Consider the following 27,238-nt stretch of genomic DNA (forward strand, 5'->3'; position numbering starts at 1 on the left):
CGGCACCCGCCACTACTGGAGCAACTCCGGGGGGCCGTTCTCTCGGGGCAGCGCCCCGTTCAGGCCAATGCTGCTGGCCACCGGCGCCCCCAGGTAGCCAAGCAGGATCTCGCTGCGGCGCCGGGACAGCCGCAGGATGTCGTCTGCCAGCGCCGGCACCGAAGTGTAGCGCACGTTGTCCAGGTCAAACATGTCCCTCAGGTACTGCACGATCTGGTGCTGGGGGGAGGGCTGGCGTTGGGCCTCGGCCACGGCCCCTGCCCCCCTGCCCCCCTGCCCCCCGCACTGACATCCTCCGGACCACCCAAAGCCCCTTGACCCTCCCCCAACCCGTCCACAGGCTCCCGCCCTCCTGGTGCTTCCTCCGGACCCACGTCGGCCAGGCTCCCCCCAGGCACCCCCGCTCACCCCTTCTCGGGGAGCAGCCCAGGCAGGCCACGCACTCCGTTTACCTTGAAGAAAGCACAGACTTCAGCGAGCTGGGGTTTGGGTCCGAGGAAGCCAAAGGCTAGGACGGGGCTTACGTGCTCCGATACGGAGTAGAAATGGGAGATGAAGCCATCAGGCACCTGCAAAAGTGGTGAGGCTGAGGGCTGGGACGCGGCCAAGCTGGTTGGGGGGGGGGGGGGGAGGGCATATCAAGAGCTGGGCTTTGGGGGCCTGGCTCAGTCACGTGCTCGCTGGGTGACGCCGGGCAAGTGACAGGGGCTTTCACCTCTGCAGAATGGGGGGGTAACCTTGGGGCTGCTGTGAGGACTACACGAGGAAGGGGGCGGGCTGGGCTCCGCACCAGAAGTGCCCAGAGTACTCGGCAGTGGCAGCTGGTATCAGCTGGGCAGCAGGGCCTGGCTGGCAGAGGAGAGCCACAGATCACGGCCCAGTCAGAGCGCCAGGCGCTGCCTGGGAGTACAGATACCAGCCGCCTGTGGGTGGGAGGGAGGCGACTCCGCCAGCCACACCCAGACGCCTCGCCACGACGGCCTCCACCCCTCTTGTGGGCCCTTCCTCCCTCAAGGATGCCCTTTCCCCGCGGGCCCTTCAACAGTTTCCGGTGGCCCACGCTGTGCTGGGTCCTGGAGAGCTTAAGCGTACCTATGTGTGCCTTCGAGGTCCCCCTGGGAAAGGGAGAGAGAAAGGGCAGGACAGGTGGCCAGTGCTGTGACAGAAGCCAGAAGGGACGGCAGGGCCTCGGGACTCAACTGGACCTCCTCGCGCGGGGAGGCGGGGGGGGGGGGGGGGGGGGGGGGGGGGGCGGCATTCTTCTGCCCCGCCCCCAGCAGCCCCGCCCCCAGCTCAGGCCATGCGGATTGGTCAGCAGCACTGGGGACCCCGCCCCACCCCGCGAGGGTCACTCACCATCAGCAGCCTCCTCTTCGCTTTCAAGACTGACCAGCAAGCAGTGGCCAGGGCCTAAATCAAAGATGGGATCCCACCCAGGTTTCAGAATGACAGGTCGGGCCTGCAGTCCCTCCCTGATCCCAGCTCTCCCCAACCCAAGCAGGAAGCGGGGGCCTGGTGCCTGAGCTCTGTTGCTTCCTTCCCCTCAACTAGGAACCAGTCACACTTAAATCTGACCTGGACTCTAACCCTTACTGCTGCAGGCCCCTCAACTAGCCGCTGATCTTCCCGGGGTCGCAGTTCCCTTTGCTGTGAAACGGCCATGGCCGAGCACCTCCACCTCATTCAGAGGTCGTGGGGGTCCATGGTCACCGCCTACAAATTACGGGTAGAAGACCAGCCCCAGGCCATGTAGCACAGCTGCCTGAGGGGCCCTGCACTCAACTCTCTCCTGCTGTTCCTTCCTTCTTCCTATGTCTTAACTTGACTTAATAACACGCATTAAAACGGAGCAGAATTCACCACGGGAGACCACAGTGCAGAAGGAAATGCCCCCCACTGCGTGGGTTCTAAACGGGCGCAGAGAACATCAGCCTCCCCTGGGAAGCTGCTCCAGCGCAGATGCTGGTCTGCCCAGCCCACAGCCCCACATCGAGCGGGGGAGGGAAGCCTGCCCGGCAAGGTGACCGCTGCCTGACGGCGGGGGTAGGGGGCCCAGCCTTGGTGCCCAGAGCCAGGGACGGAGGAAAGCAGGGTCCAGGCCAACGCATGGGGTGACGGGAGCGTGTGTGGGATGTGGAGGGCAGCCACCCACCGTCTCCTTGAAGCTGTCTGACAGCCAGCGGTTCCTCAGGACGGCGAGCACCGAGGACGGGGGGTTCTCCAGGTCCTCGAAGGCGTCCATGAGTATGAAGTCCAGCACAATGTCGAAGAAGCTCATGCACACCACCTGTGAGAGGGCAGGGATGCTCTGAAGGCTGCAGGGCCACTGTCCAGACGGGAAGACCGAGTCCAGAGAGGTGTGGGTGTGTGGGGGCCTGGGTGGGAACACACAGGTGAGTGGGCACATCCCTGGGCCGCAATGGGGTACAGCCGGGGCCGTCTCCCCAGCAGCCTGGGCCCGCTGGCAACAGCAACGGAGCCACCTCAGACCCTCAGAATCAAGGCAGAGCTCGGCACAGGCATCCCTTCCCTGCTCAAGGATGTTCGGTGCAAGGGACCCCAGGGTACTGGGGCTCAGCACAAACCAACTCACCCCACGGCCCTCCAGCTCCAGCCGCGTGGTGGCCCAGGTCTCAGGCTGCAGGGCATAGCCCATCATCTCCTCGTAACTCTCCAGGAAGCCTTTGGGGCTCTGTGGGGAGAAGCACAACCCACTCTGGTCATGAGAGAGGCTCTAAGACTCACTTGGACTAGATCACAGGGGCAGGCCTGTGCATGGGGGACGAGCCAAGGCAGGGCTGAGGCCTATCCCCGAGCAGCGGCCGTGGAGGACACCCGGCAAGAAGTGTCCTCTACCCACCGCTACGCGCCTCTGCAGACACCAGGCCACGTCTGGGAGAGGTTCAAGAACAGCGCGCCCCGCCACGTCTCAGACCAGCTCACGACGGAGTACCAGGTGCCTTCCGGGAGATGCGCACGACACCATGAGCTCACTTTGCAAAGATGCGTGAGGACAGGAGGTTGAGTCAAGCAGCCAAACATTCCAATCTGCACGACCCCGGCTGCCACTGGTGAAACGGGAGAACCTGCGGCCCACACTCACGGGCCGATTCTGGGGGAGTCGGGGAGCTCCGGCTTGTTACACAACCAGCCCGGTGCCTGGGCCTAAACGATAAATAGCATACGAGACCTGCTGCTGTCGGCACACAGGACGGGCTCTCCGCTCTCTGGGGCTGTGGGGCGGAGCTGGGGCTGGCGACGCCACGTGCACACGTGGACGTGCATCTACGGACACGGAAGGCTGGGACGCGCCAGGGGCTGTGCTGATAGGGGCCAACTCAGCGAATTCGTGCGGTCTTACGAGGAATGGTCCAGCAGTATACCCACTTTCTAATTAGGAATACCGAGGCTGCGGGAGATCAGTGATGTGCCCAAGAGCCAGGCAGGGTGGAGCTGACACACGACCGCACAGGCAGGTTGCCACCCCTTATAGAGAACTAAGGGTAGAGAAGCCACCAGACAGATGTTCGCCAAAATGTGAACATGTGGAGTTGGGACGGTTTTTCTTTTTGCTGTTATGTATCTGTTGGGTTTTTGTAAAATGAGCATGAGTATTTCTATAATCATTTAAAGAAAAAAATAGAAAAACCCTTTCTATTAAGTTTTAAAGAGAATTTGCTAGGATGGCCTTGACCATGACTTAACCTCCCGAAGCCTCAGTTTCCTCATACGTAAAGGAGGACGATGAAGATAAGGGCTGGCAAAGCATGTCTGACACCATCTCACAAGGTCCCTGGGGCACACCCACTCACACTGGAGAGGGTGCATGTCTCGCCCATGGACACACAGTGACGAAGTGGTCTGACTTCTCAAGTCTGGAGCCTGGGTGCTGTCCACAGGACTGGCACCCTCCCAGCTCTGCCTGCCTGCAACAACCCAACGGGGCTGTGTCGGTTCCCGCTCCAGTCCCAGGGCTCCGCATAGGTGAGCTCCGCTCTCCAGAGTGCTAACCAGCCATTCACCAAACCTACGTCCCGCACCCGAGCGGAGGCAGAAAGAGGAGAGCTGTACTCCTGGGCCTCGCAGGGAGCGGCCACAGAGATCAGGCCGTCTGCTAAGCTCCTGGCACTCACCTTAGCCTCACCTGCCCACCCTTCACTTGTCCGTGTCTTCACTCTCTTGGGAGCCCACAGAGAACAGGCCAAGGCCACAACTGGGGTCAGGCCAACCTGGGTTCAGATGCCCACTCTAGCCTCCCCACACTTAGAGACCCGGACAAGTTCCTCTCCTTCCTCAGGCTCTGTTTCCTCATCTGCTGAGTGGACAGTGTAGTCAGGACTAAAGAAGCTACTAGAGGTAGAGACGTGTCTAAAGCTCAGGGCCCGCTGCCGGGTAAACAGCGGCTGCTGGGAGAATAATTATGCACCCTTATGGAGCACCTGCCCCGTGCCAGGCCCTGGGGCTGGGCACACCTCTGCCGGGACAGCTGTGGTCCTGGCCCTCACGGAGCTCACAGCGTAGTGACAAAGAGCAACCCACAAATGGGGTGCAGGGTGGGTATGCTGGCGGGGTGAGCCCAAGGGCTCTTGGCAGAGTCCTCCTGAGGAGATAGACGGGCCAGCAGGGGCTTAGAAGATGGGGAAGCAAGGAAGAGCAAAGAAGGGGGGGTGAGGGGGGCTTCCAGATGCTGGTATAAGTTCCACCTCCTAACCTCGGTGCTGGGCTTGATCTTTTCATTAAATCCTAGATACCGTTTTTATACCCTCGTGTGTGTATTCAACAGTAAAGTAGTTAACAACAACAGCATCGAGGATCAGTGTTCCAGGTGTTTAGGGACCACCCTGTGCCATATGCGAAGGCCCGGATCAGGGAGAACGTCTGGAAGAGCCTATACGCTAAAAGCCTGAGCCCTTCAGTCTGGACGAGGCCAAGTGTACATGGCAGCCGGTCACAAAACGAAACTCCGTCTGTACCTCAAAGGCAGCGGAAGCGAGGGAGCACGTCAGGCAGTTGGGTAACGAGATCAGAGGCGTGTTTTGGGAACCATTACTCAGACAGTGAGGTGAAAGTCCTAGGGGATGGGGGGAGGCATTTTCAAGGGCTTTGCTCCAACAAGGGACCGATCAACATGACAACTCAGGCAACCTCATTAATAAAGAAATGTGAAGGAGGGGCGCCTGGGTGGCGCAGTCGGTTAAGCGTCCGACTTCAGCCAGGTCACGATCTCGCGGTCCGTGAGTTCGAGCCCCGTGTCAGGCTCTGGGCTGATGGCTCGGAGCCTGGAGCCTGTTTCCGATTCTGTGTCTCCCTCTCTCTCTGCCCCTCCCCCGTTCATGCTCTGTCTCTGTCTGTCCCAAAAATAAATAAAAAACATTAAAAAAAAAAAAAAATTAAAAAAAAAAAGAAATGTGAAGGAATGGATACAACAGATTAAAAGGATCACTGAGACCCAGCATTGGCCAAGACGTAAGGAGACGCACTGTTACACAGCTGGCAGGAGCTTCGGTCATTAAGTTGTTAAGGCGTTTCAGACAGCAAACCGGGAAGCCCTTCTAACTGGGCCCAAGACACGGTATTGCCACATCTGGGTTCTGCCCCACGGAAAACCAAAGGTACCTAAAGAGGTCCGTAACAGACAGACTAGAACAGCAGTGTGACGGGGGAACGTCAGACACAACCGTAATGTCCATCCACTGGAGCACCAGCCGAACCACAGTCAGCCCTCCCGACGGACTACTGCGCAATCAGTAAAAGTAAGCATACCTGCTGACATGGACAGATAGACAAGATACGTTCTTACACAACACAATAAAGCTGCCCAACAGTTTGCAGGGCGCTTTGGAAATTAAACAACCATGTCCAAGGGTTATCAGTCCACGAAACCGAGCAGGAGAAACACCTCGGGCTCTGGCAGGTGGGGCTCACGGAGACCGATGATGGTTTGCATTTTAGAGTCACTAAATTGTGTAAAACCCCGTGATGGTATCATCAGGTGAAAAGCAAGACAGGTCTTTGGGGCGCCTGGGGGGCTCAATCGGTTAAGCGGCCGACTTTAGCTCAGGTCACGATCTCGTGGTCTGTGAGTTCGAGCCCTGAGTCAGGCTCTGTGCTGACAGCTCAGAACCTGGAGCCTGCTTCCGATTCTGTGTCTCCCTCTCTCTCTGCCCCTTCCCTGCTTGCTCTCTGTCTCTCTCAAAAATTAAATAAACAGGGGCGCCTGGGTGGCTCCGTCGGTTGAGCGTCCGACTTCGGCTCAGGTCACGATCTCGCAGTCCGTGAGTTCGAGCCCTGCGTCGGGCTCTGGGCTGATGGCTCGGAGCCTGGAGCCTGCTTCCAATTCTGTGTCTCCCTCTCTCTCTACTCCTCCCCTGCTCGCTGTCTCTCTCAAAAATTAAATAAACATTAAAAAAAAATTTTGTTTTAAAGCAAGATGGGTCCATATTTTTAAAAATTAGTACAGGAGGGGCGCCTGGGTGGCTTTGTCGCTTAAGCGTCTGACTTCGGCTCACGTCATGATCTCGCGGTTTGTGGGTTCGAGCCCCGCGTCAGGCTCGCTGCTGTCAGCTCAGAGCCTGCTTTGGATCTTCTGCAATTCCCCCACACACCCCTCCCCAGCTCACGTGCATGCGTGCTCTCTCTCACTGTCTCAAAAAAAAAAAAAACATTAAAAAAAAAATTAGCCCAGGAAACCTCCCTAAGCCTTTTCCAGGAAACTCCCCTAGAGCCTTCAGGATGAAGTCAAAGTTCCTCAGCTTGATTTCAGATTAGGTTTTGTTTGTTGTTTTTTTTTTTTAACAGGACCAAATAAAAGTTACAAAAATAAAAATAAAAAAGACAAGGTGAGAAGAAAACCTGAAAAAAGCTACCTTCTCGGCCTTGGTCATCAGGCCCGTCACCATCTGCCGGCCAACCTCCCCGAAGAAAAGCTGGTTGCTCTTGTCTTCCAGAAGACCCTAAGGAATGAGGAACAGAGGGGAGCGAGCCGTCGGGCTGGCAGTCCCCCACAGCTGGCGGAGAGGTCAGTATAATGGGCCAGGCAGGTGACTCTGTGCAGAGGAGCCAGGGGCGGGAGCAGGCCTGACAGACCTTCCTGACTGTCCCCAGCCCCGGCTTCATCCTCCCCAGGCGTCCCCGACACCCACCTCGAAGGCTTGCCGCACACAATGCAGCTTGGCCAGAAAGTCCTGGTCACTGTAGCAGCCCAGCAGCTCAGTCCTGTGGGGAAGCACACACAGTCACACCCTCTGGGCCCCGTCCAGCGACGCCCCTGTGAGGTCGGGGTGGAGCCGTGCGTGGCCCCGCCTCAGCCAGGTAGCGTGACTTTGGCCAAGTGCCTGCCCTCCTCTAGGGCTCGGCTGCCCCCAAACCAAAGGAAGAGGCTGACTAGCTGGTCTCTGAGGACATGTCCTCAGGAGCACTGAGTACAGCTGGCCGGTCTGGACACTGGGAGTCGGGCCGACCTTGGCCTCCTTCAGGCCCCAGCCAGCAAAGGACCCTCACTGGCAGGGGCCTGGAATGGCCAAGCAGGTCCCAGCTGGCAGAGTGCCAGGACAGGGGGCTCCCGCCCATTCTGGCTACCCTCATGCACCTCGCTAAGGCTTCAACCAGGCTTTCCAGCCATGTTCAGTCAGTGAACTTTTTAAAGTTTATTTATTTTGAGAGAGAGAGAGAGAGAAAAAGAGAGAGAGACAGTGTGTGCGTGCACACGTGCGCAAGCACAGGGAAGGGGCGGAGAGTGAGGGAGAGACAATCCCAAGCAGGGGATTCGAACTCACGAACAGTGAGCCGAAATCCAGAGTCGGAAGCTTAACCAACTGAGCCCCCAGGTGCCCCCCAGTCAGTGAACTTCAAATGCACATGCTAGGGGCGCCTGGGTGGCTCAGTCGGTTGAGCGCCGACTTCGGCTCAGGTCACGATCTCGCGGTCCGTGAGTTCGAGCCCCGCATCGGGCCCCTGTGCTGACAGCTCAGAGCCCGGAGCCTGTTTCGGATTCTGTGTCTCCCTCTCTCTGACCCTCCCCCATTCATGCTCTGTCTCTCTCTGTCTCAAAAATAAATAAACGTTAAAAAAAAAAAAAAAAAAAAAATGCACATGCTTAAATCTGGAGTCACGGCCAAAAGTCAAGTTCTGAGTTCCATATCAAGTGACAAAACTAGGTTAAGATGAACAAGAAACCGAATTATGCCACAGATAAGAAAACTGAGGCCAAGAGAGGTTAGGCAACCTGTCCTACGCGCGATGAAGGGACAGAACCCGGCAAGGATCGGGTCTGTCTGTCCCCAGAGCCCGGCCTCGGGGCCGCTGCCAGGACGGATTCCTTTGGGACACAGGGCTCAGAGAGAGTGCCCACTAACAGAATGGCTAGAGCCCTCTGACAACTTCGCGGAAGTAGAAATCATGGTTAACTCACTAATTACACGGGTCTGTGGTTGCTAGTTCCGGGGCCGTCTGTCTCGGAACCTAAGGCCGTCCTCAGCGCTCCGCGTCTGGGTCAGGAGCACCGTGGCCCTCGGCCAGCCTGTCCAGCTGAGTCCTCACCAAGCACTGCTGGCTGGCTTCGCCGGCCTCCGAGGGGGACAGGGCGTACCCACCTGCCCCCTGCCCCCCGCAACCCCCCGCCTCCTTCCGCACACGCTCACCTGAGGGTCCGGCAGGGCACCTTCCCCTCCTTCACCAGTTGCAAGGCCTCCTCGTAAGCGGCGGCCGGCCTGGAGAGCGGGATCGAGTAATCTCCCACCTGCAGGGACTCAAAGAGCTGGGGGGAGGGTGTGCAGGAAGAGGAAGGTCGTGTCAAAGCCTCTGTCGACCGCATCCCAGTGGGTGAGGGTGCCTGCCCAGGGGACACCCGAGGGCCAACATCTCAGAGGGGATGCCAGATGGAACAATGAGCCAAGAGGCCAGAGGCCTAGATTTCAGTCCTCAGCATCCCCATCTCCAGGAGCCCTTCCCAAAGGGACCATCTGCTGGACAGGTGCCCACACTCTCACCACCCCCCCACCCCTCACCAGGCAGGACAGCTGGGCCTGACACGTGTGGCCGTGACAGGAGACTAACGCCAAGCAACAGGCATGCAGTCTAAGAAGGGAGAGGTCAGTGTGGGCTGGAGCCATGGGGGTGGAGACCCCTGCCCTCACCCACAGGACCTATGACCCCGGCTTCGCAGGCTCCCCTGTCCCCAGCAAGTGCGTGGAGTCCCCAGGGAGCCGCGCTTGGTAACTGCCAAGTTCCGCCCCTGTCAGAGGAAATGCCTCCGCTTTCCCGTGACCCAGTGCTCACAGGGAGAGTTCACACAGGGGCCTGGACTTCACTCCACCCCACCCTCCCTCTCTGCCCATCCACCCCGTGCCAGGTCACCTCTGTGGCAGAGAAGAAGGAATCCTCAGAGGTCAGGCTGTCTTCATCATCCGCCCGTAGATGCAGGGAGCCCTCTGTCAAGGGGAGCATGAGGGTCCTCTCTGGGAAAAGCAGGAAGAGAAGGGCTGAGCTGAGAGTCCGAAATCACCGGGCTTTTTGGAATGCGCACGTGCCCAGCTACCAACATGCGATTCTGGGCCAGATGCTGCTACTGACCACGCAGCTCCTATTTACTGAACACTCGCGCGGGAAGATTCTGGGCTCACGGCCTCAAATGAATGGCTTCTTTCAACGGTACACCATCCTTGGAGGTGGGAGGGGTTAGGCGCGGACGAGGCTGCTGAGGGGGCCACGCAGCCGCACCCTGGGCCCGATGGCCCCTGAGCTCTGCACGGGCAGGCTCCGCTGTACTGTGCGGCCCCGAGCAAGGAGACTCCCCCCTCTGACAAACTGAAACTTAGCCACTGGTAAGAGCTCAAGGGAGTCCACGGGCCACCTGGCATTGCCAGCCCCACCCACGCAAGGCCTGCAGGGGTCCAGACCTTCGAGGGCTCTGAGGAAAGGTCTCCCAAATAAGCAGAGACCGTGGCCCTAATGGCCCCACCAGCCTCCTCTGCCACATGGGGAGGCCACAGGGGGCAGGGTTCCTCCTCAGGCAAAGCCACTTGGAGACAGGCCATGGCGGGGTATGTCGAGGTAGCCAGCCCTTGCCAGGCCCGCGTCGCCGCTGGCAGAGCTGAGGGGCCGGACACGGGAGTCGGATACACCCCCTCGGGGCTGACAGCACCCAGAGAAGGGTCCTGGGGCCCGCTCACTGCGTGCGGTCTGACACACGGCGGGCACCAGGAGAACGATGGCCGTCTGGCTCAACCTCTTCATGACCTCTCGGCGACATCATGTACTTGTACCTCAGAGGAGTAGGCAATAAGACGACTTTTTCCTTGGCCCTTTGGCCTGTTTTCAACTCATCTCCACATGAGCCATCCCTTCTGCCTACCTGGTGCCCACAAAAGAGGGCTCAGACCAAAAGCCTGGAGCAGCCGTCAGGGGAGATGCCAACGTCCACACCTGAAGGTCTGCTCCCGAGGGGATGGGGCAAAGCACACTGGCCAGGGACTCCCAGGGCCACACCAAGCCCTGCTCCTGTCTGCTACGTGTAAAAGACCGCCACCGGGGCGCCTGCCTGGTTCAGTCAGTAGCACACGTGACTCTTGATCTTGGGGTTCAAGCCCTACGTCGGGTGTGGGGATTAGTTTAAAATGAAATCTTTAGGGGCACCTGGGTGGCTCAGTCAGTTGAGCGCCCAGCTCTTGACTTCGGCTCAGGTCATGATCTCACAGTTCGTGGGATCAAGATCCACGTCGGGCTGGCTCTGCACTGACAGTGTGGGGCCTGGTTGGGATTTTTCTCTCTCTCTGCTCCTTCCCTGCTCACGTTTAAAAAATTAAACTTTAAAAATAAAATAAAATAAAAATTAAACCTTTAGGGCACTTGTTGTGATGAGCACTGGGTGTCATGTAAGAGTGAAGAATCACTAAATTCTACTCCTGAAACCAAAATGACGCTGCATGTTAACTAACTAGAATTTCAATAAAAATTTGGAGGAAAAAAATGTTCCTTTTTTTTTTTTTTTTTAAATATACATAGTAAGTCTTCACCTTGCTTTTGAGTTGGTTTATTTAGAGAGAGCGTGCACACACGAGCGCAGAAGAAAAAGGAGAGGGCGAATCCCAAGCAGGTTCTGCGCTGTCCGCACAGAGCCCGATGCAGGGCTTGATCTCAAGAGGACGTGACCTGAGCCAAAATCGAGAGTCGGATGCTTAACGGACTGAGCCACCCAGGCCCCCTATAGCCTCTGCCTCTTGAAGCCTCAGTTGCCCCATCTATGCAATAAGGCAGTGATCAAATGAAGTCCAAAGGCTCTGAGGACTTTGAGGGAGCCCCCACCCCGGTCTCTCGCCACCTCCCACCTCCACCCTGCCCCCACCCCGTCCCACCCCAGCCTGTACCAGGCCAGCTCACCAAGGTCCAGCAGCACGCTGTCGGAGGGGAAGGTGGACCCGAACTCCTCCTGCAGGTGGTAGGCCCGGTGCAGCAGGGACTCCAGCTTCTCTGCAAACTCCCTTCGCTGTGACTCTGGCTGCAATTGAAACAACGGTTCGATGCTCCCCAGGCCAACAGCCCCTTCCCTCACCAATGATGGGGGGGAGGGGAGCAGGCTCTGGGGCCCGGCAGCGAGAGTATGTATCTTGACCTGAGCTGCCCAACACAGCGGCCAGCCAGTCACACAGAGCGACTGAGACTTGAAATGTGGCCTGTCCCGACGGAGATGTGCCGTAAGCATGAACACAGGCTGGATTTCAGCCGGAAACCCACCAACGAACGAACAAAAGTCCTCTGAAACATCTCCATGATGTTCCACAGTGATCGCGTGTTGAGATGACAGTATTTTGGAGGTACTAGACCACAGAAAATGTATCATCAACGTGATTTTTACCAGTTTCCTTTCGTTTTTGAGCGTGGCCTCTAGGAAACTTTAAATGAGCTATACGGCTCCGCACGGAACAAGGCTGCTCTGGACCCCAGCAGACCTGGGTTGTGTCCTTGGCACCACCAGTTCCAAATGGCGTTGACCTCGGGTAGACGACTTCCTCATTCTAAGCCTCTGTTTCCGTATCTGTCAACTGAGATGAGAGTACCTACTTCCCAGAATTTTAGGGAAAACTTGAAGGAAAGAGGGTATGCAAAGCCCTGCACACAAGACTGGCCTGTGGTGATGACCAGTATGTGTTGGCTGTTGTAATAGTCATTGTGATACGATACGCAACATGCACGCAATGTGGAAGCTGTAATATAATACTCATCACGTAAGACATCTGATATGTATACATGTGTAATAACACTAATACAGTCACTATTCCACAGTTCCCAATTCCACTGTTACTACTAGCCGCATGTGCTCAGGAACGTCCTGCACCTGAGGGGTAGCAGCTTGTGGCTCAGTGACCTCCTCACTGCCCTTGGCCCCTCCAGGCTGGTATGTGGAAAGAAACACCACTCCTTTGACCCCAGGAGCTTCTCAACCAAGGGGCCAGGCCCAAGCAGGCCTGGCTCTGTTTTCCACCAATGCTGCCAGATCCTATACCTGCAGGTAACCAGACTCTGGGGAGGAGACGAGGGCCGGCTCGGGCCTCAGGCCCCTGGAGACAGAGGTGGAAGGGCTCAGAGGAGGACGGCGATGACCGAGATGGCTGCTTACACTGAGTGCTCACCCTGAACCAGGCACTTCGCTGCTCAGCCTCATGGCATCCTTGAAGGCAGGTGGGCCTACGACCCCGATTCACGGAGGAAAACTCAAGGGAGGTTAAGCGGCCCAGCCTGCCGAGCTAGAGCCCGGCAGAGCCCAGGGAACCTCAGACCCACCGTCCACTTGGCCCAACTCCCCGAGAGGACCAGACCCCGCACAACGTGGCCGGCAGAGCCTTGTAGCTCTGGCAGAGGTCTGCCAGTTCTCTCTCTGCGAAGCGGCCTCGGGTTAGGGAGCGTTTCTCTGCCGTCACGGTCACACCGAAAGCGCAAATGACAAGAGAAAAAGGATAGGCTGAACTTCATTGAAATTAAGAACTTTTGTGCTTCAAAGCATGCCATCAAGAAAGTGAAAAGACAATCCCAAGGATGGGAGAAAGTATCTGCAGATCCTGTCCCCGATAAGGGATTTGTATCTAGAATGAAGAGCCCTTACAAGTCAATAATAAAAAAATATAACCATTCATCTATGGGGAGACACTTGGATTGCTTCCGTAGGTTGGCTATCGTAAATCCAAGTGTCCATCCACAGGTGAATGGATAAAGAAGATGTGGTCTACGAGGGTGCCTGGGTGGCTCAGTTGGTTGAGCGTCCGACTTTGGCTCAGGTCATGATCTCGCAGTTTGTGAGTTCGAGCCCTGCGTCGGGCTCTGTGCTGACGGCTCAGAGCTTGGAGCCTGCTTTGGATTCTGTGTCTCCCCCTCTCTCTACCCCTCCCCTGCTCATGCTCTGTGTCTCTCAATAATAAATAAACGTAAAAAAAAAAAAAAAAAAAAAAAGGAAATGTGGTATATAAATACAATGGGGTATTATTCAGCCATAAAAAAGAATGAAATCTTGCCATTTGCAACACGTGGATGGATCTAGAAAATATAATGCCAAGTGACATAAGTCAGACAGAAACAAACACCGTGTGATTTCACTCATATGTGGAACTTAAGAAACAAAGCAAAAAAAAGAGACAAACAAAAAAACAAACTCTTAAATACAGGAAACAAACTCGTGGTTGCCAGGGCAGCGGGGAGGGAAACGGATAAAGGGGGTTAACAGTACCCTTAACATGATGAGCGCTGAGTAATATATAAAATATCTGAATTAAAAAAAAAAAAAAAGACAAATAGCCTAAGTAAAAATAAAGCAAAGGATCCGAATAGACATCTCTCCGTAGACCTACAAATGGCCAATAAGCACACTGTTAGCCCAGGGAAATGCAAATCAAAACCACAATGAGATAACCATTTCATACCCAATAGGAGGCCTAGAACCAGAAAGACGCAAAAAGGAGTGTTGGTGAGGACATGGAGAAATCAGAACCCGCCTACACTGCTGATGGGAACGTAACATGGCACGTTACGGAAAACAGGCTGGAGGGTCCTCAAAATGTCAAACATAGTGTTACCACAGCACCCAGCAACTCCACTCCTAGGTACACACCCAAGAGAGTTGAAATCTCGTGCTCACACAAAAACCTGCACACAAATGGTCATAACAGCGTTCCTCCGGAGAACCACAGAGTAAAAACAACCCAGGGGCTCGGCTCTGTTGAGCGTCCGACTTCGGCTCAGGTCATGATCTCGCGGTTGGTAAGTTCGAGCCCTGAGTCGGGCTCTGTGCTGACAGCTCAGAGCCTGGAGCCTGCTTCAGGTTCTGTGTCTCCCTCTCTCTCTCTCTCTCTCTGTCCCTCTCCCGCTCACGCTCTGACTCTCCCTCTCTCAAAAATAAACATCAAAAAAAAAACCCCACAAAAACCCAAATGCCCATCAACGGATGAATGGATAAATAAAATGTGGTACATCTATACAATTGAATATTACTCAGCAATAAACAGAAATGAAGTAGTGATCCAAGTTATTAGAGTGAACCTTAAAAAAAATATGCCATAGGAAAGAAGCCAATCATAAAGGCTACTAATTGCATGACTCCCGTTCATAGAAATGTCCAGAACAGGTAAATCTATAGAGAGGAAAAGTAGATGAGTGGCTGCCTAGGACTGGGGGGCACAAAGAGACGGAGGGGGTCTGACGAAGTACATGGGATTCCTTGGGGAAATGATGAAAATGCTCTAGAGCTGATCGTGGTGATAACCACACAACCCTCCATATACTAAAAGCCAATGAATTGTACAATTCAAAATGGAACTGGAAGGAAATGAATCGTATGGGATACGAATAATATTCTAAGAAACCTGTTAAAAATTCTTTAGCACAGAAAACCGCCTGGAAGGATACCAAGTGGTTATGTCTGGATGAAGGGTCATAGGCATCAATAATACTGACACTAAAGATCATTTCTCGAGCAACTACTGTGCGCCGGGGTCCTACGGCTGGCAGTGGCATCCCGCCGAGGGCCCCAGCACACAGAGAGGCGGAAGGCCTCTGCCCAAGTGACATGACACGAGCTGCGCATCAAACACTGGGCATTTCTCCCCCCACTCTTTTCCATTCCTATAGTTTTCACTATTCTTTAGGGAATTCTTCATCGCTTTCAGGAAGAAGACGATGAAAGTTCTAGAATGTTCAGATGCAGTCTTAGCAATCAATACCATTTTGGAACTAAAACTGCCTCCCTTCCCTTCCACGACCTGACAGAGTCCTGCAGGTGTCCATCAGCTGCCACAGGCAGAGGTGACCTGGTGCAGCTGTGCCCTTGGGCACCAGAGGCTTTGTCACCCCCCAGGGACTTTCTCTGATGTTCCTGTAGTGACACTGCTCCTTTCATGTGCCAGGCCTCTGAGGCAATGTCCCCAGCTAGAGAAGAGGGCACCACACCTTCCGCTGGTGCCAGGCATGTCCTCATCCTTATACTTCAGACTATTTCCCAGGCTCCCCTGCCAACTGGCTCATGGCCAACCAAGGCGCAGGTGGAGGAGGTGTGGAGTGGGGCAATGGGCAGAGAAACTCCTCTCCCAGACCTGACTCACACCGGATCTCTGCCCCACCCTGCCCAAACGGGGCGACCCCTGCTGGTAAGCCCCCTCCATGGTTCCGGGTTCCGTGGCTCCTGAGCTCTGGGCACACCCCCTCCAGCCCGAAAGCTCTCGGCTCCTCTCTCACCTGGGCCACCTGCGTAATTCCCTGGGCTAACCTCCCTTTTTAACACCCGAAGTTGCTTCCATTTCCTGGCTGACCCTCCAGAGACTGTCAGACTGCTCCCCAAAGAGCCCCCGCTTTGTCCTCGCCCCAGCAGAGGACAGGAGCTCATAGGTTTGTCGTTGTTGTTGTCATTTAAATACAGAAAAAGTACAAAGACTCAACAACAGTCCATGGGCGCCTGGGTGGCTTGGTCCGTTAAGGGTCCAGACTCTTGATTTGGGCTCAGGTCATGATCTCTCATAGTTCATGAGTTCGAGCCCTGCATCAGGCTCCACATTGAAAGCACGAAGCCTGCTTGGGATTCTCTCTCTCTCTGCCCCTCCCCTGCTCATGATCTCTCTCTCTCTCAAAATAAATAAATGAATATAAAAAAATACTAAACAGTCCACAATCCTATCGCCTATACAAACCCTCCCCATAAGCAAGGCTTGAAATCAGGAAAGACAAATGATAAAGTGACATGAAATCCCTTTCCCCCCTTTCCTTGTAGACCCACTCCTCACAGACCACAGTTAATAATTTCCTGAGTTATCTGTCCAGAGGAAAGGAAAAATCCACATGCATACCAGCAGTTACCAACTGGCACACATGTACATAGATATGTCTTTAAAAAAATTTGTTTTAAGTTTATTTATTTATTTTGAGAGAGACAAAGACAGCTCGAGTGAGAGAGGGGTGGGGGGGGGGAGGGGAGAGAATCTCAAGCAGGCTCCTCACTGTCAGCACAGAGCCCAATGTGGGGCTCGAACTCGCGACACCATGAGATCATGACCTGAGCCAAAACCAAGAGTCAGATGCTTAACCAACTGAGCCACCCAGGTGCCCCTGGATATGTGTCTTTTTCAACATGGACACACACAGGTCATGCTATACACATTCCACATCTTGCTTTTTTCGCTTAATGACATATTGTGGAGGCAGCAGCCTATCAGCCTATATAGTGTCCTCAGCCTTTTAACGTCTGCGTGGTACTCCAAACCACTTTTTAATTTTTTTTTTTTAACGTTGATTTACTTTTGAGAGAGGAAGACAGAGTGCAAGCAGCGGAGGGGCAGAGAGAGAGAGGGAGACACAGCATCAAAGGAGGCTCCAGGCTCCGAGCTGTCAGCGCCGTGCTGGACGCAGGGCTCGAAATCATGAACCGTGAGATCACGACCTGAGCCACCCAGGCGCCCCTACTCTGGACCACTATTGATTTGACATGTAGATAGTTTCCTTTTTTTTTTTTTTTTCCTGGTCTTTAACTGTTACAAGATAACGCTTCAGTAAACACCCATCCCAAGAGGTGTGTTTGCTATGCTTTATGCCAAAATTTTTTATTTTAGCCTTCTTACTATCTCCTTTCTGACACTGAAATAAATACTGACTGGGGCACCTGGGCGGCTCAGTCGGTGAAGCGTCCGACTTCGGCTCAGGTCATGATCTCGCGGTTTGTGGGTTCGAGCCCCGCGTCGGGCTCTGTGCTGACGGCTCGGAGCCCGGAGCCCGGAGCCCGCTTCCGCTTCCGATTCTGTGTCTCCCTCTCTCTCTCCGCCCCTCCCCCACTCACGCTCCGTCTCTGTCTCAAAAATAAATAAACATTAAAAAAAAAAAAAACAGAAATACTAACAGTGCCAAATGCACATGTAAAGAAAAGACAGGACACAGGCTGTGTGATCCACTCAACCGAATGCAGGCTATTCTTCCCCCCAGTCCTTCATAAAATGCCCCTTTTCCTCACATAGTGGGGATCGGGGTGTGATCATCACCATGGACTACTGGGCAATTCCTAAGCGTCGGGCATGTGCTAGGCACATCACGTTGAGTATGTGACCTGGCTGGATCGACACCCTGGTCGGGGGGAAAACTCCCACCCAGGACAAGCCACTGCCTGGCACAAGGCCAGGCTGTTACCCTGCCTCCCACGGCTGGCTGCCGCTCCAACCCCCCACCGACCTCCTCCACGGCTGGGAGCTCAGAAAGACACAGGAGAGGACCACCTACCTCAGACAGCACCTCCGAAGCAGTCTCGGGGTTCCGCAGGCTGTCCCCCGGCGTGGGGGTGCTGCTGCTGTCCCCTCTCTGCCCCACGCTCAGCGCCTGCTCCCACTTCTGTAGAGCCTCCTCGAACAACTCCATGCCTGAGCCCGGGCAGGAAGAGAAGCGAGAGTCCGACCTCAGTGGCGGAGAACAGTTGGGCCCCACGCAGTGTCACTCGGGACGGGACTCAGGAGACCAAGGAGGCGGGAGGACCTCCAAAGGACAAAAACGGGCAAGACTCTATCAGCCCGGCCCTGATCACTTTTCCACCGTGGCTCAGGTGACAGGCCTCCGTTCAGACCAGGTTTGTTCCTGGAGACTGTCCCCTGTCCAGAAATGGCTGAACAGCCCTGAATGAGGGTTTGGGCGTCCAGGAGCGGGGTTGCAAAGCAGCACCCGGAAAAGTGTTCTGAGCCCAGCCTGGGCTCCCGAGAGGAGACCATTCTTCCCCCGACTCTGCTCCAGGAGGGCCCCCAAGGCTGGCCTCTTGGCCCCATACCCTGCATGTAGAGACTCTCCGCATCGCCGTCACCGGCGGTCACAGACTCTTCCATCCCTCTGGCATCCCATGGTCCTGAGCACGCAGCCGTGGGGCTGGATGAGTTCACTGCTACCATCTGGGCACCAAGCAGCACAAGGACCCGAGGGAAAGGGGTAAGGCCCTCCCAGGCTCTTCGTAGGACCCGAGTCCCTCCCACCGCCTGATCACGTCACACACCCTCTCCGAAGACCGTCCCCGAAGCCGGCCCCTGGCACGGCGGCCAAACCCTCAGCACGGCCTGCTTCCACCAACTCTCAGCCCCTGACGGCCCCTTATACAAGATGTAGAAGTGGGAGGAAATGGAGGCCAACGCCTGGCCCGGGAACCAGCAGCCTCCAACAAAAGCCGCCCTGGGTCCATTCCCTGCTCTGGGGTTCTGTACTGGGAGGACTAGGAAGACTGAGGGAGCACCCACCACGCACAGGGTGGGGCAGAGCCCGCACTCGCCACAATTTCTTGCCCTCCCAGGACGTGGGCTCCTCCAGGCCAAGAGGTATTTCTTGGTCACCCCTGAGTCCCCAGGGCAGAGCCCAGCTCAGAGCTTGCTGAATGGATGGGTAAAGAGATGAGCAAATGAGCCCAGAGCCACTCTCATTGATCTCTATATCCTCAGCAGAGTCCCCGGCATAAAACAAATGCCTGCTTGGTGCCTGATGAATGAATGAATGAATGAATGAATGAATGTATGTTCATAGACCAGTATCTTCCCCACAAGACCACAAACCTCTCTTCTGTACCTATCCACCTTTCTCTCGCCAATGCCTGGCACTCAGTAAGTGATCAGTGACAGTCTCTGAAAGCCTGCATGGATGGGGCGCCTGGGTGGCTCAGTCGGTTAAGTGTCCAACTTCAGCTCAGGTCATGATCTCACGGTTCGTGGGTTCGAGCCCCGCGTCGGGCCCTGTGCTGACAGCTTGGAGCCTGGAGCCTGGAGCCTGCTTCGGATTCTGTGTCTCCCTGTCTGTCTCTCTGCCCCTCACCCGCTTGCATTCTGTCTCTGTCTCTCTCTAAAATAAATAAACACTAAAAAAAAATTTTTTTTGAAAGCCTGCATGGATGGACGAGCGAATGAATGAATGAATGAAGAGACCGAATGCAATCTCTTCTCCCGTCTTCCCACCAGTCTGTAAGCTCCCCGAGGACAGCAACTAGAGCCTATTCTGTGCCAGGGACTGAGCCCAGAACCCCTGGTGCCCTCCCCCAGGTAGTTACCGAAGCCAGGCTGTGGGAGGAGCCTGAGCGCTTGCTGGGCTCGATGGAGGAAATGCCACTCAGAGTGTCGTTGCTCTTGCTGCTGGGGCTCTGCATCCTCCGGCTGGCGTAGCCTGTGAGGAACAGGAGGGCAAAGGTCACGCAGGCTTTGACCCGAGGCTGTGCACAGGCTGTTCCCACCTCCAGGTGATCCTCTCCCTCATCTGGGAGCCTGGACTCCCCACCCTTCTAAGGCAGGGTGACGGCTGCCTAGTGCATGCACCTAGCATAGTGCTACACCCCTGCATGTCATCCTGCTCACTGCCATGTCCCTGTCACCCAGTGCAGGGCCTGGCCCAGAAGGCCCTGGATCTGCCAGGTAAGTCTGAGAATGAGGTCTGACAACTTCCCCAACTCCTCCTCACTCAGTTTCCCCTGTGTCGCTGACTAACTGATTTGGAATTCTTCTCCTTCCAAGAAGAATTTGAGACAATGACTTTTTTGGGGGGGAGGCGGGGAGCACAAGCGGGGGTTGAAGCAAAGAGAGGGAGACAGAGGATTCGAAGCAGGCTCTGTGCTATCAGGCTGACAGCAGCAAGTCCGATGTGGAGCTCAAAGTAACGAACTCGAGATCATGACCTGAGCCAAAGTCAGACGCTCAACTCACTGAGCCACCCAGGTGCCCCGGGGTAGCTAGGTGGCTCAGTGGGTTGAGTGTCTGACTTTGGCTCAGGTCACAATCTTGCAGTTTGTGAGTTCAAGCCCTGCTTGCGTCGGGCTCTGTGTTGTCAGCTCAGGGCCTGGAGCCTGCTTCATATTCTGTCTCCCTCCCTCTAGCCCTCCCCCTCCTGCACTCTGTCTCTCTCTCTCTCTCTCTCTCTCTCTCTCTCTCTCAAAAATGAACATCAAAAAAAAAATTTTTTTAGTACACACATGGGAAAACATTTTTAATAGGTTTTTTAAAAAGTTTATCTTGGGGCACCTGGGTGGCGCAGTCGGTTAAGCGTCCGACTTCAGCCAGGTCACGATCTCGCGGTCCGTGAGTTCGAGCCCCGCGTCAGGCTCTGGGCTGGGCTGATGGCCCAGAGCCTGGAGCCCGTTTCCGATTCTGTGTCTCCCTCTCTCTCTGACCCTTCCCCGTTCATGCTATGTCTCTCTCTGTCCCAAAAATAAATAAAAAAGTTGAAAAAAAAAAAAATTTTTTAAAGTTTATCTATTTTGGGGTGCCTGGGTGGCTCAGTCGCCTAAGCGTCCGACTTCGGCCCAGGTCATGATCTCACAGCTAGTGAGTTCGAGCCCCGCGTCGGGCTCTGTGCTGACAGCTCGGAGCCTGGTGCCTGCTTTGGATTCTGTGTCTCCCTCTCTCTCTGCCCCTCCCCAGCTCATGCTCACATTCTGTCTCTGTCAAAAATAAATAAACTTAAAAAAAAAAAAATTAAAAAAAAAAAAGAGTCTTTCTATTTGGAGAGACAATGCAAGTGAGTGGGGGAGGGGCAGAGAGAGAGGGAGAGGATCCCAAGCAGGCTCCCCGCTGTCAGCACAGAGCCAGATGTGGGCCTCAAACTCCTGAGCCGTTAGATCACGACCTGGGCTGAAGCCCTGCACTTAACCGACTAAGCCACCTGAGGCACCCACACACACACAAAAAATTATTTTAAGTGAGAAAAGTAGGGAGGGGATAATAAGATAACACCAGAGCTGGTGGTGGTGGTACAGGGCAGGCGCGAGGCTGGCGCAGAAACGGCTCCAGGCTTCCCAGGGGTCAGTGCCAGCCAGAAACCCAGCCTCCTCAGCAATTCTCAGGTCCTATAGCCAAAAGACTCGTTTTTCCACTTGCAAAGGGAAAACTTCCCTTTTGCGATGAGAATTCACAATTAAAAATCATTTTCACCTCGGGGGGGGGGGGGGGGGTTCTTTTTTTTTGCTTCTTAAGCCAGCTTTCTCCCAAGATGTGAGCCTGTGAGAACTTCCTGCCTTGGGAAGAGGGTCACATGACACTCAGGTCATGGCCAACGCTGGGCTGCTGGGTTACAAGATAAACAGGGGCCATGAGGGCTTTGAAAGCCACAAGAGCACACACAAAACAGTTCAGAGGCTACCGGGCAGGGGCTGGGTTAGAGGAGAAGGGCTGACTGCGAGGGACATGGCGGGTGGGGATTGAGCGCATGGCTACGGGTGTTACACAAAATTACGTGAAGAACTGTATGCTAAAGAGGCGCCCGGGTTTAAGCGTCTGACTCTTGATTTCTGCTCCTGAATCTCTCGGTTCGGGAAATCGAGCCCGACCTCAGGCTCCACACTGGTATCGCAGGGCCTGCTTGGGATTCTCTCTCCACATAAATTAATAAACTTAAAAAAAAAAAAACACAAAAAAAAACCGCACACTAAAAAGGGTGAACTTACTGTATACAGAGTCAACCTTAACTTTTATTTATTTATTTATTTATTTATTTATTTATTTATTTAAAATGTTTTTTATTCATTTTTGAGACAGAGAGAGACAGAGCATGAGCAGGGGAGGGGCAGAAAGAGAGGGAGACACAGAATCCGAAGCAGGCTCCAGGCTCTGAGCTGTCAGCACACAGCCCGACGCGGGGCTCGAACTCACAAACCGCGAGATCGTGACCTGAGCCGAAGCCGGACGCTTCACCGGCCGAGCCACCCAGGCACCCCCAACCTTAACTTTTAAAAAGGGGAGGGGCAGAATACCATATGGCTCTGAAAGCACATGGCCCTTCTTGCTCCCACACCAGGGACTTCCCGCCCTGGGCTGCATGCCACCAGCCCCCTCTGGACCCCCAGGTGCTCCCGAAGGGTCCTCAGATACTAAGAACAATCGCCACCGACAGGACATGTGCGCCCGGGCGCATCACCCACCAAATCCCAAAGGCGACTCAGGGAAGGGTCTACTGCCATCCCTGCTTCACAGACGAGGGGAAATCAGCTTGGAGACGGGACGTCACTAGCCCAAGATCCAACAGCGAACGTGGGGCCCAGCCGGGACTCGACTCTCGGTCAGGCCCTCCCCCACTGCCTCACGCCTACCTTTCTTCACCGACGGCACCTTCCTGGCCATGAGGATGGGGAGGGGCACTGTGCCCAGACGTGCACCTCCGATCTCCGGACTGACCCGCTTCTTCCTCCGCCGTCGCCTCTTTAGCTGGTGGGCGGCCAGGGCCAGGGCCACGGTCCCCAGGGCTGTGGCGAAAAGAACCTTCCGCAGGCCTGGTGTCAACCGGAGCTGGGAGAACGCAGACTGCAGGAAGAGGGGGAGGCGGCGGGCGAAAAGCTCCGTGGCAGGCAGAGCTGCTCTGGGGAGCACCCGAGGGGTGGAGGGTGCCTCAGGCACTCAGGGACTATTTGCTGACCGGGAATGATAGAGAGGCAGTCGCCCCAAGGGGAGAGACCTGGCCAGGACTTCTGAAACGTGGACCACGGAGATGTAAAGAGGGGGAACTGGGGACAGCAAAATGACAAGGCCATACAGATCACATCTGGGGTCCAGGAGGTGTCCCTAACTCCACGGGTCATGATCCTAACAGCTGCAGTGGCTTTAAGGAAGTGTCAAAGGACCTGGTCAGTGACAGACATTTGAGGTTGGCAGAGAGGGCATCACTGACCCCTCTTACAGACTGAAAAACTGAGGTCAAGTGCTCATATAGCCCTAGGGTGAAGAGTGGGCTTGGGGCTCCAGACTCCTAACCTAGTCCTTCTTGCTGTGCTGAAACAGGAGACCCCAGAAACCTGGGGTAGCAACAATGAGGGGGAAGCTTTCCCAAATGCTAGGGACCCTGAGACGAGGGCCTCAGTGTTTTGGAGACCAGAGGGGTAAAGGCAGGACCACAACCCACCCCCCCCTCAACCTTTACCTGCCCGAACGTCGTGTACAGGAACACAGGGATCTCGGCCACCGTCATGGCCAGGGCCTGGATCACGGACATGCCCTCGGTCCTCCGGAACGCCATGGCAGGACCAGCACCCTGGGTAAGAGCCGTCGGGTCCAAGAGCTTCCAAGAAGAACGTCTTCAACTGGCTGCTGGCTGGGTCCCAGGCACCGTCCACGCCTCAGAAAGACAGAAATGCACATACCAGAGGGTCCTTCCACAGAGCTGAGAGACGAATGACCAAGTTAGACACAGTGATATGCTCACGTGAACACAACGAAATGCCCCTAAGAGTGTCCTGCGGGATGAGGTGGGGGCAAAGCCTACCAGTGCAATGCCAGGCCCAGAATCGGGCCCCTATCTTCTGCACCCACCAGCAAATGCCCCACAGACCCTCTGCCCCCCCTGAGTCCCAGGAGCAGAGGACAGCAGCACTGGCATGTTGGCCCAAGAACGAACCCAAGGCCTGGGAGATGGACAGTCACCCTCAATCCTGGGGCTTTGTGCCACACTTTCACCATGTTTTCAAACCCCGCGGTCCATCGGGTAAACCAAAATGTCAAGCCACCAAAGGGTCATGCCCCTGACTGGCAATCATTATACCTTTTTCATCTCCCACAAAGCCAAGAATGTTTTTATTTCCTGTGGGCTGTATTATGAGAACAAGCAGGGTATTTCCTCAAATAACAACAGCTCTTACATGCTATGTGTGCCCTTTGTGCTGAGTTCTTTGTGCTGAGCTCTTTACCTATGTATGTTAGTTCACTGAATCGTTACAATTCTGTGAAGGAGATGCTAGCTAGCCCCCCCCACCACCACCCCATCTTTGCCAATTTCCAATGAGGAATGTGAGGATCAGAGTGGTTAAGTCAGGAGTACATGGTCATACAGCTAGTATGGGGTAATGTGGACTTGGGCCAAGATCTACTGGACTTTAGACGCTGTGCTCAATACAACACTTTAGCTAAATCTGACATGGAGCTGGAAGCCGCAGGACCACACGCTACCAGGGCAACATTCCCCTGGGGCCTTCTGAGACCCCCTGGGTACCCCCCTGCCCCGTCCCAAGCCAGCGAATGAGCATAAGCATCTTAAGCACACTTTGCCCAGTCTCCAAGATCCTGCAGAGTGCTCCCCGCCCCCCCCCCCCCCCCGACAAAGACCAAGGATGCCTTCAAGGTCTCCCGGGACCTCAAGCGAAAGGAATACACAGGCCAGGACAGACCCCATCAACCTGGGATGGCAGCCAAAATCGCTGCAGCAGCACAAGAAACCATTTATCCCCAGTGAGCGGGAAGGATGGATGAAGGATGGACGATCCTACCAGTCTAACTCTGGCGCTCGGCTGTGTGCATGAGGGGGCGGCAAGCAAGGGCACAGTCTAGGACCGAGGAAACGGTCATGTTGTCAAGGCTGCGAGGCTTAATTTGCTTAGCTGCAATTTGCTTAGCTGCATATTGAGCTATGCAACCTCCAGAGGTCGGGGCCCAGGTTAATATCACAAACCAGCCCTCTCTTCCCCCGCTCCCCCAACCTGGCCTGGACCTAGGAGCAGGGGAGACGAAAACACCAGAACACCGGGGGATCAGCAGCTACTATTTCCCAAGCGCTTACTACTGTAGGCCAGGCTTGGAACAGGCGCTCCCTGGAAAGCGGTGGCCTGTGAGTCTAGTCACTCACAGACACCCATTGCTTATGATGGGAAAACTGAGGCTATGAGAGGCAAGCGGCCTGACCGACCTCGCTAACTGACCAAGCTGGGGTGTGACCTCAGCTTCAAAGGATCCCAAAGCTATGGTGTTTCCCCTGAGCTGTCCACTACAACTGCCACCTCCCTCTCCATGCCACACCTGAAAGATTTCGGGGCGCAAGCGAGAAGAGCCCACAAGGAGTAACAACAGTGAGCCTGAACACATGCTCCAGGAGTGAGAGAAGCCTGGGAGGCCAGGTATTTGCCTGCAGGAAAGTCAAGAGCAGCCTCAGCTGTCCCAAACGAGAAGAAGAGTCGCACGTGCAAGGTGACAACAGGGGCCCCCAAGCCTGCTTCGCTCCAGGGACGGATCCACAGACTCAGCTCAACTGTGCCCTATTCACCCCCGGCCACAACCCAGGAGAAGCCTCCTCTTCTCTATGACAGCCTGTAGCAATGCTCCCCACCCTTGCACATTTCCAATGCCATTCCTACCTGGACAAGTCACTCTATAACCTTGGACATAAACATCCTCATTCCACCGCCACTGTGGCACTTAACAACACCCTCAGCCCGGATGCCCACATCTTGCGCAGGGGCACCTCCTCCCTTGAAGTGGGCAACCCCATTAATGACTCTGGCCTGAGCATCCCGCCTTTCCTCCTTGACCCCATCAATGTCCCGGACCCAGGCATCCTCTGAGCTACCCACTGACCAGTCTCTCTTCATTCCACATTAGGTAGCTTACAAGTCTGACCAAGCTGGGCGCTGGGCACGGGCCACTCCCACACTGGGCCGCAGCAACATCCCCTTCTTCAGGGTCTGTTCATTTCATCTCGGATATCACCCTGCGCAGCCACAGTTCAGGCCCCCTCACCTCTTACCCGACCCCCGGAATATCTTTGAGGGTCGTCCAGATGCCCACCAGCGACACCTCGGCCGGCGCACCTGCTTTCCCAGCCCAGGTTCGGGTTCCCGCGCCCCTGCAACGTTCCAGGCCCGGGCATCTCCTCACTGACCTGGTACCTTCCGTTCCACCTCTCTCGACGCCCACGGCCCGGGTACCCGCTCATTCCAACCCGGGCCCTTCTAGTCCGGCTGAGCCCGGACACCTGCGCTCCCACCCAGTCCTTTGCTCAGACCCGGTTCCCGCCAGCTGCAAGCCTCCGTCCCAGGCCCTGCCGCGACGCCCGCCGGGCGGGCTCAACCAAAGCCGCCACTCACCCAGGATCCCATCGCTGCGGAAGGACAGCGTCTCCTTCGCCAGCGCCCGCGCAACCAACCTCGAGGACACCGCGGGGGGCGTGGCCTCACGCAGGGCCAAACCTTCTTTGACCAATGAACGTCGCCGAACTGCCCCGTGCGGCGTCGGCCTCTCTTCCAATGGGCTGGATCACGTGATCGGTCTGGTCGCGCCTCTCTCGCCCTCTGCTCCGCCCCTTAAAAGTGCGGTTGAAGCGCGGAAGAGCTCTCTTCTCGCTTACCTTTGGCCGTCGGGATTCGATTGGCTGCTGTGGCTGAGTGGGGCGGAGCCACTCTTAAAGAAGCTGAGGCGGAGTTATCAGGGCTCTAAGGGTCTTTCTAGGAGGAACCTGCGAATGCTCGGATCCCTATTGGGATTTTCTGCCCGTGCCAGTCCTCAAATTCTGCCCGCCTTTTAAGGGCCCATTTTCAAATGCCACCGCCTCTGACTTCCCCAGCAACCTCTTAAACTAAACTTGCCACTCTCCACTTTCTTATGGAGTTGTTTGAAAGTCTCCCCTACCAGAGACATTTCCTCCCTGAGAGGTGAAGTCAAGTTGATTCAGTTCTGACCGCCCAGCCCTGCCTCGCACGAAACACTGGGTTTGGGATCTGGCGGAAGTTCTGCCACTTAAGCTCTCTGGGGTTCACGCGGTTTACCCCCTCTATAAACGGGAGTGGAATTCCTGCCTTGCCAAAGTCACAAGGCTTGGGTGAGCCTTGGAGAAAATAGTGCGGCAGCCCTTTCATAACTACGAAGAGCTAGGCATCTAAATTTTTTAAATTATCGGTAATGTCATATTCCTTCATCCACTGGACTACTAATATATCTGTGTGCCAGCCTTTTGGCTGGGCATGGGTGCACAGTGATGGGCAAGATACATGGTGCCCCCAGGGAGTGTACAGGAAGCAGATACT

At 55.4% G+C, this 27,238-nt stretch overlaps 1 protein-coding gene across 1 annotated transcript; it reads right to left on the reverse strand.

Moving 5' to 3' along the window:
• On the reverse strand, nucleotides 1-26,404 carry MIGA2 (mitoguardin 2). Its single transcript, XM_058693857.1, has 16 exons — nucleotides 26,303-26,404; nucleotides 23,374-23,613; nucleotides 22,550-22,760; nucleotides 19,526-19,638; nucleotides 18,272-18,389; nucleotides 17,737-17,873; nucleotides 11,377-11,494; nucleotides 9,355-9,455; nucleotides 8,640-8,755; nucleotides 7,143-7,215; nucleotides 6,867-6,953; nucleotides 2,594-2,692; nucleotides 2,153-2,287; nucleotides 1,357-1,410; nucleotides 453-569; nucleotides 1-219 (listed from the first exon to the last, which is right to left on the reverse strand). Exons 2-16 carry the CDS (start codon nucleotides 23,467-23,469, stop codon nucleotides 13-15), a joined length of 1,782 nt encoding a protein of 593 aa, XP_058549840.1. The 5' UTR covers nucleotides 23,470-23,613; nucleotides 26,303-26,404; the 3' UTR covers nucleotides 1-12.
• Nucleotides 26,405-27,238: the final 834 nt, after the last annotated feature.

The sequence above is a fragment of the Neofelis nebulosa genome, chromosome 12, assembly GCF_028018385.1.
Source record: "Neofelis nebulosa isolate mNeoNeb1 chromosome 12, mNeoNeb1.pri, whole genome shotgun sequence".
Classification (NCBI taxonomy): Eukaryota; Metazoa; Chordata; class Mammalia; order Carnivora; family Felidae; genus Neofelis; species Neofelis nebulosa.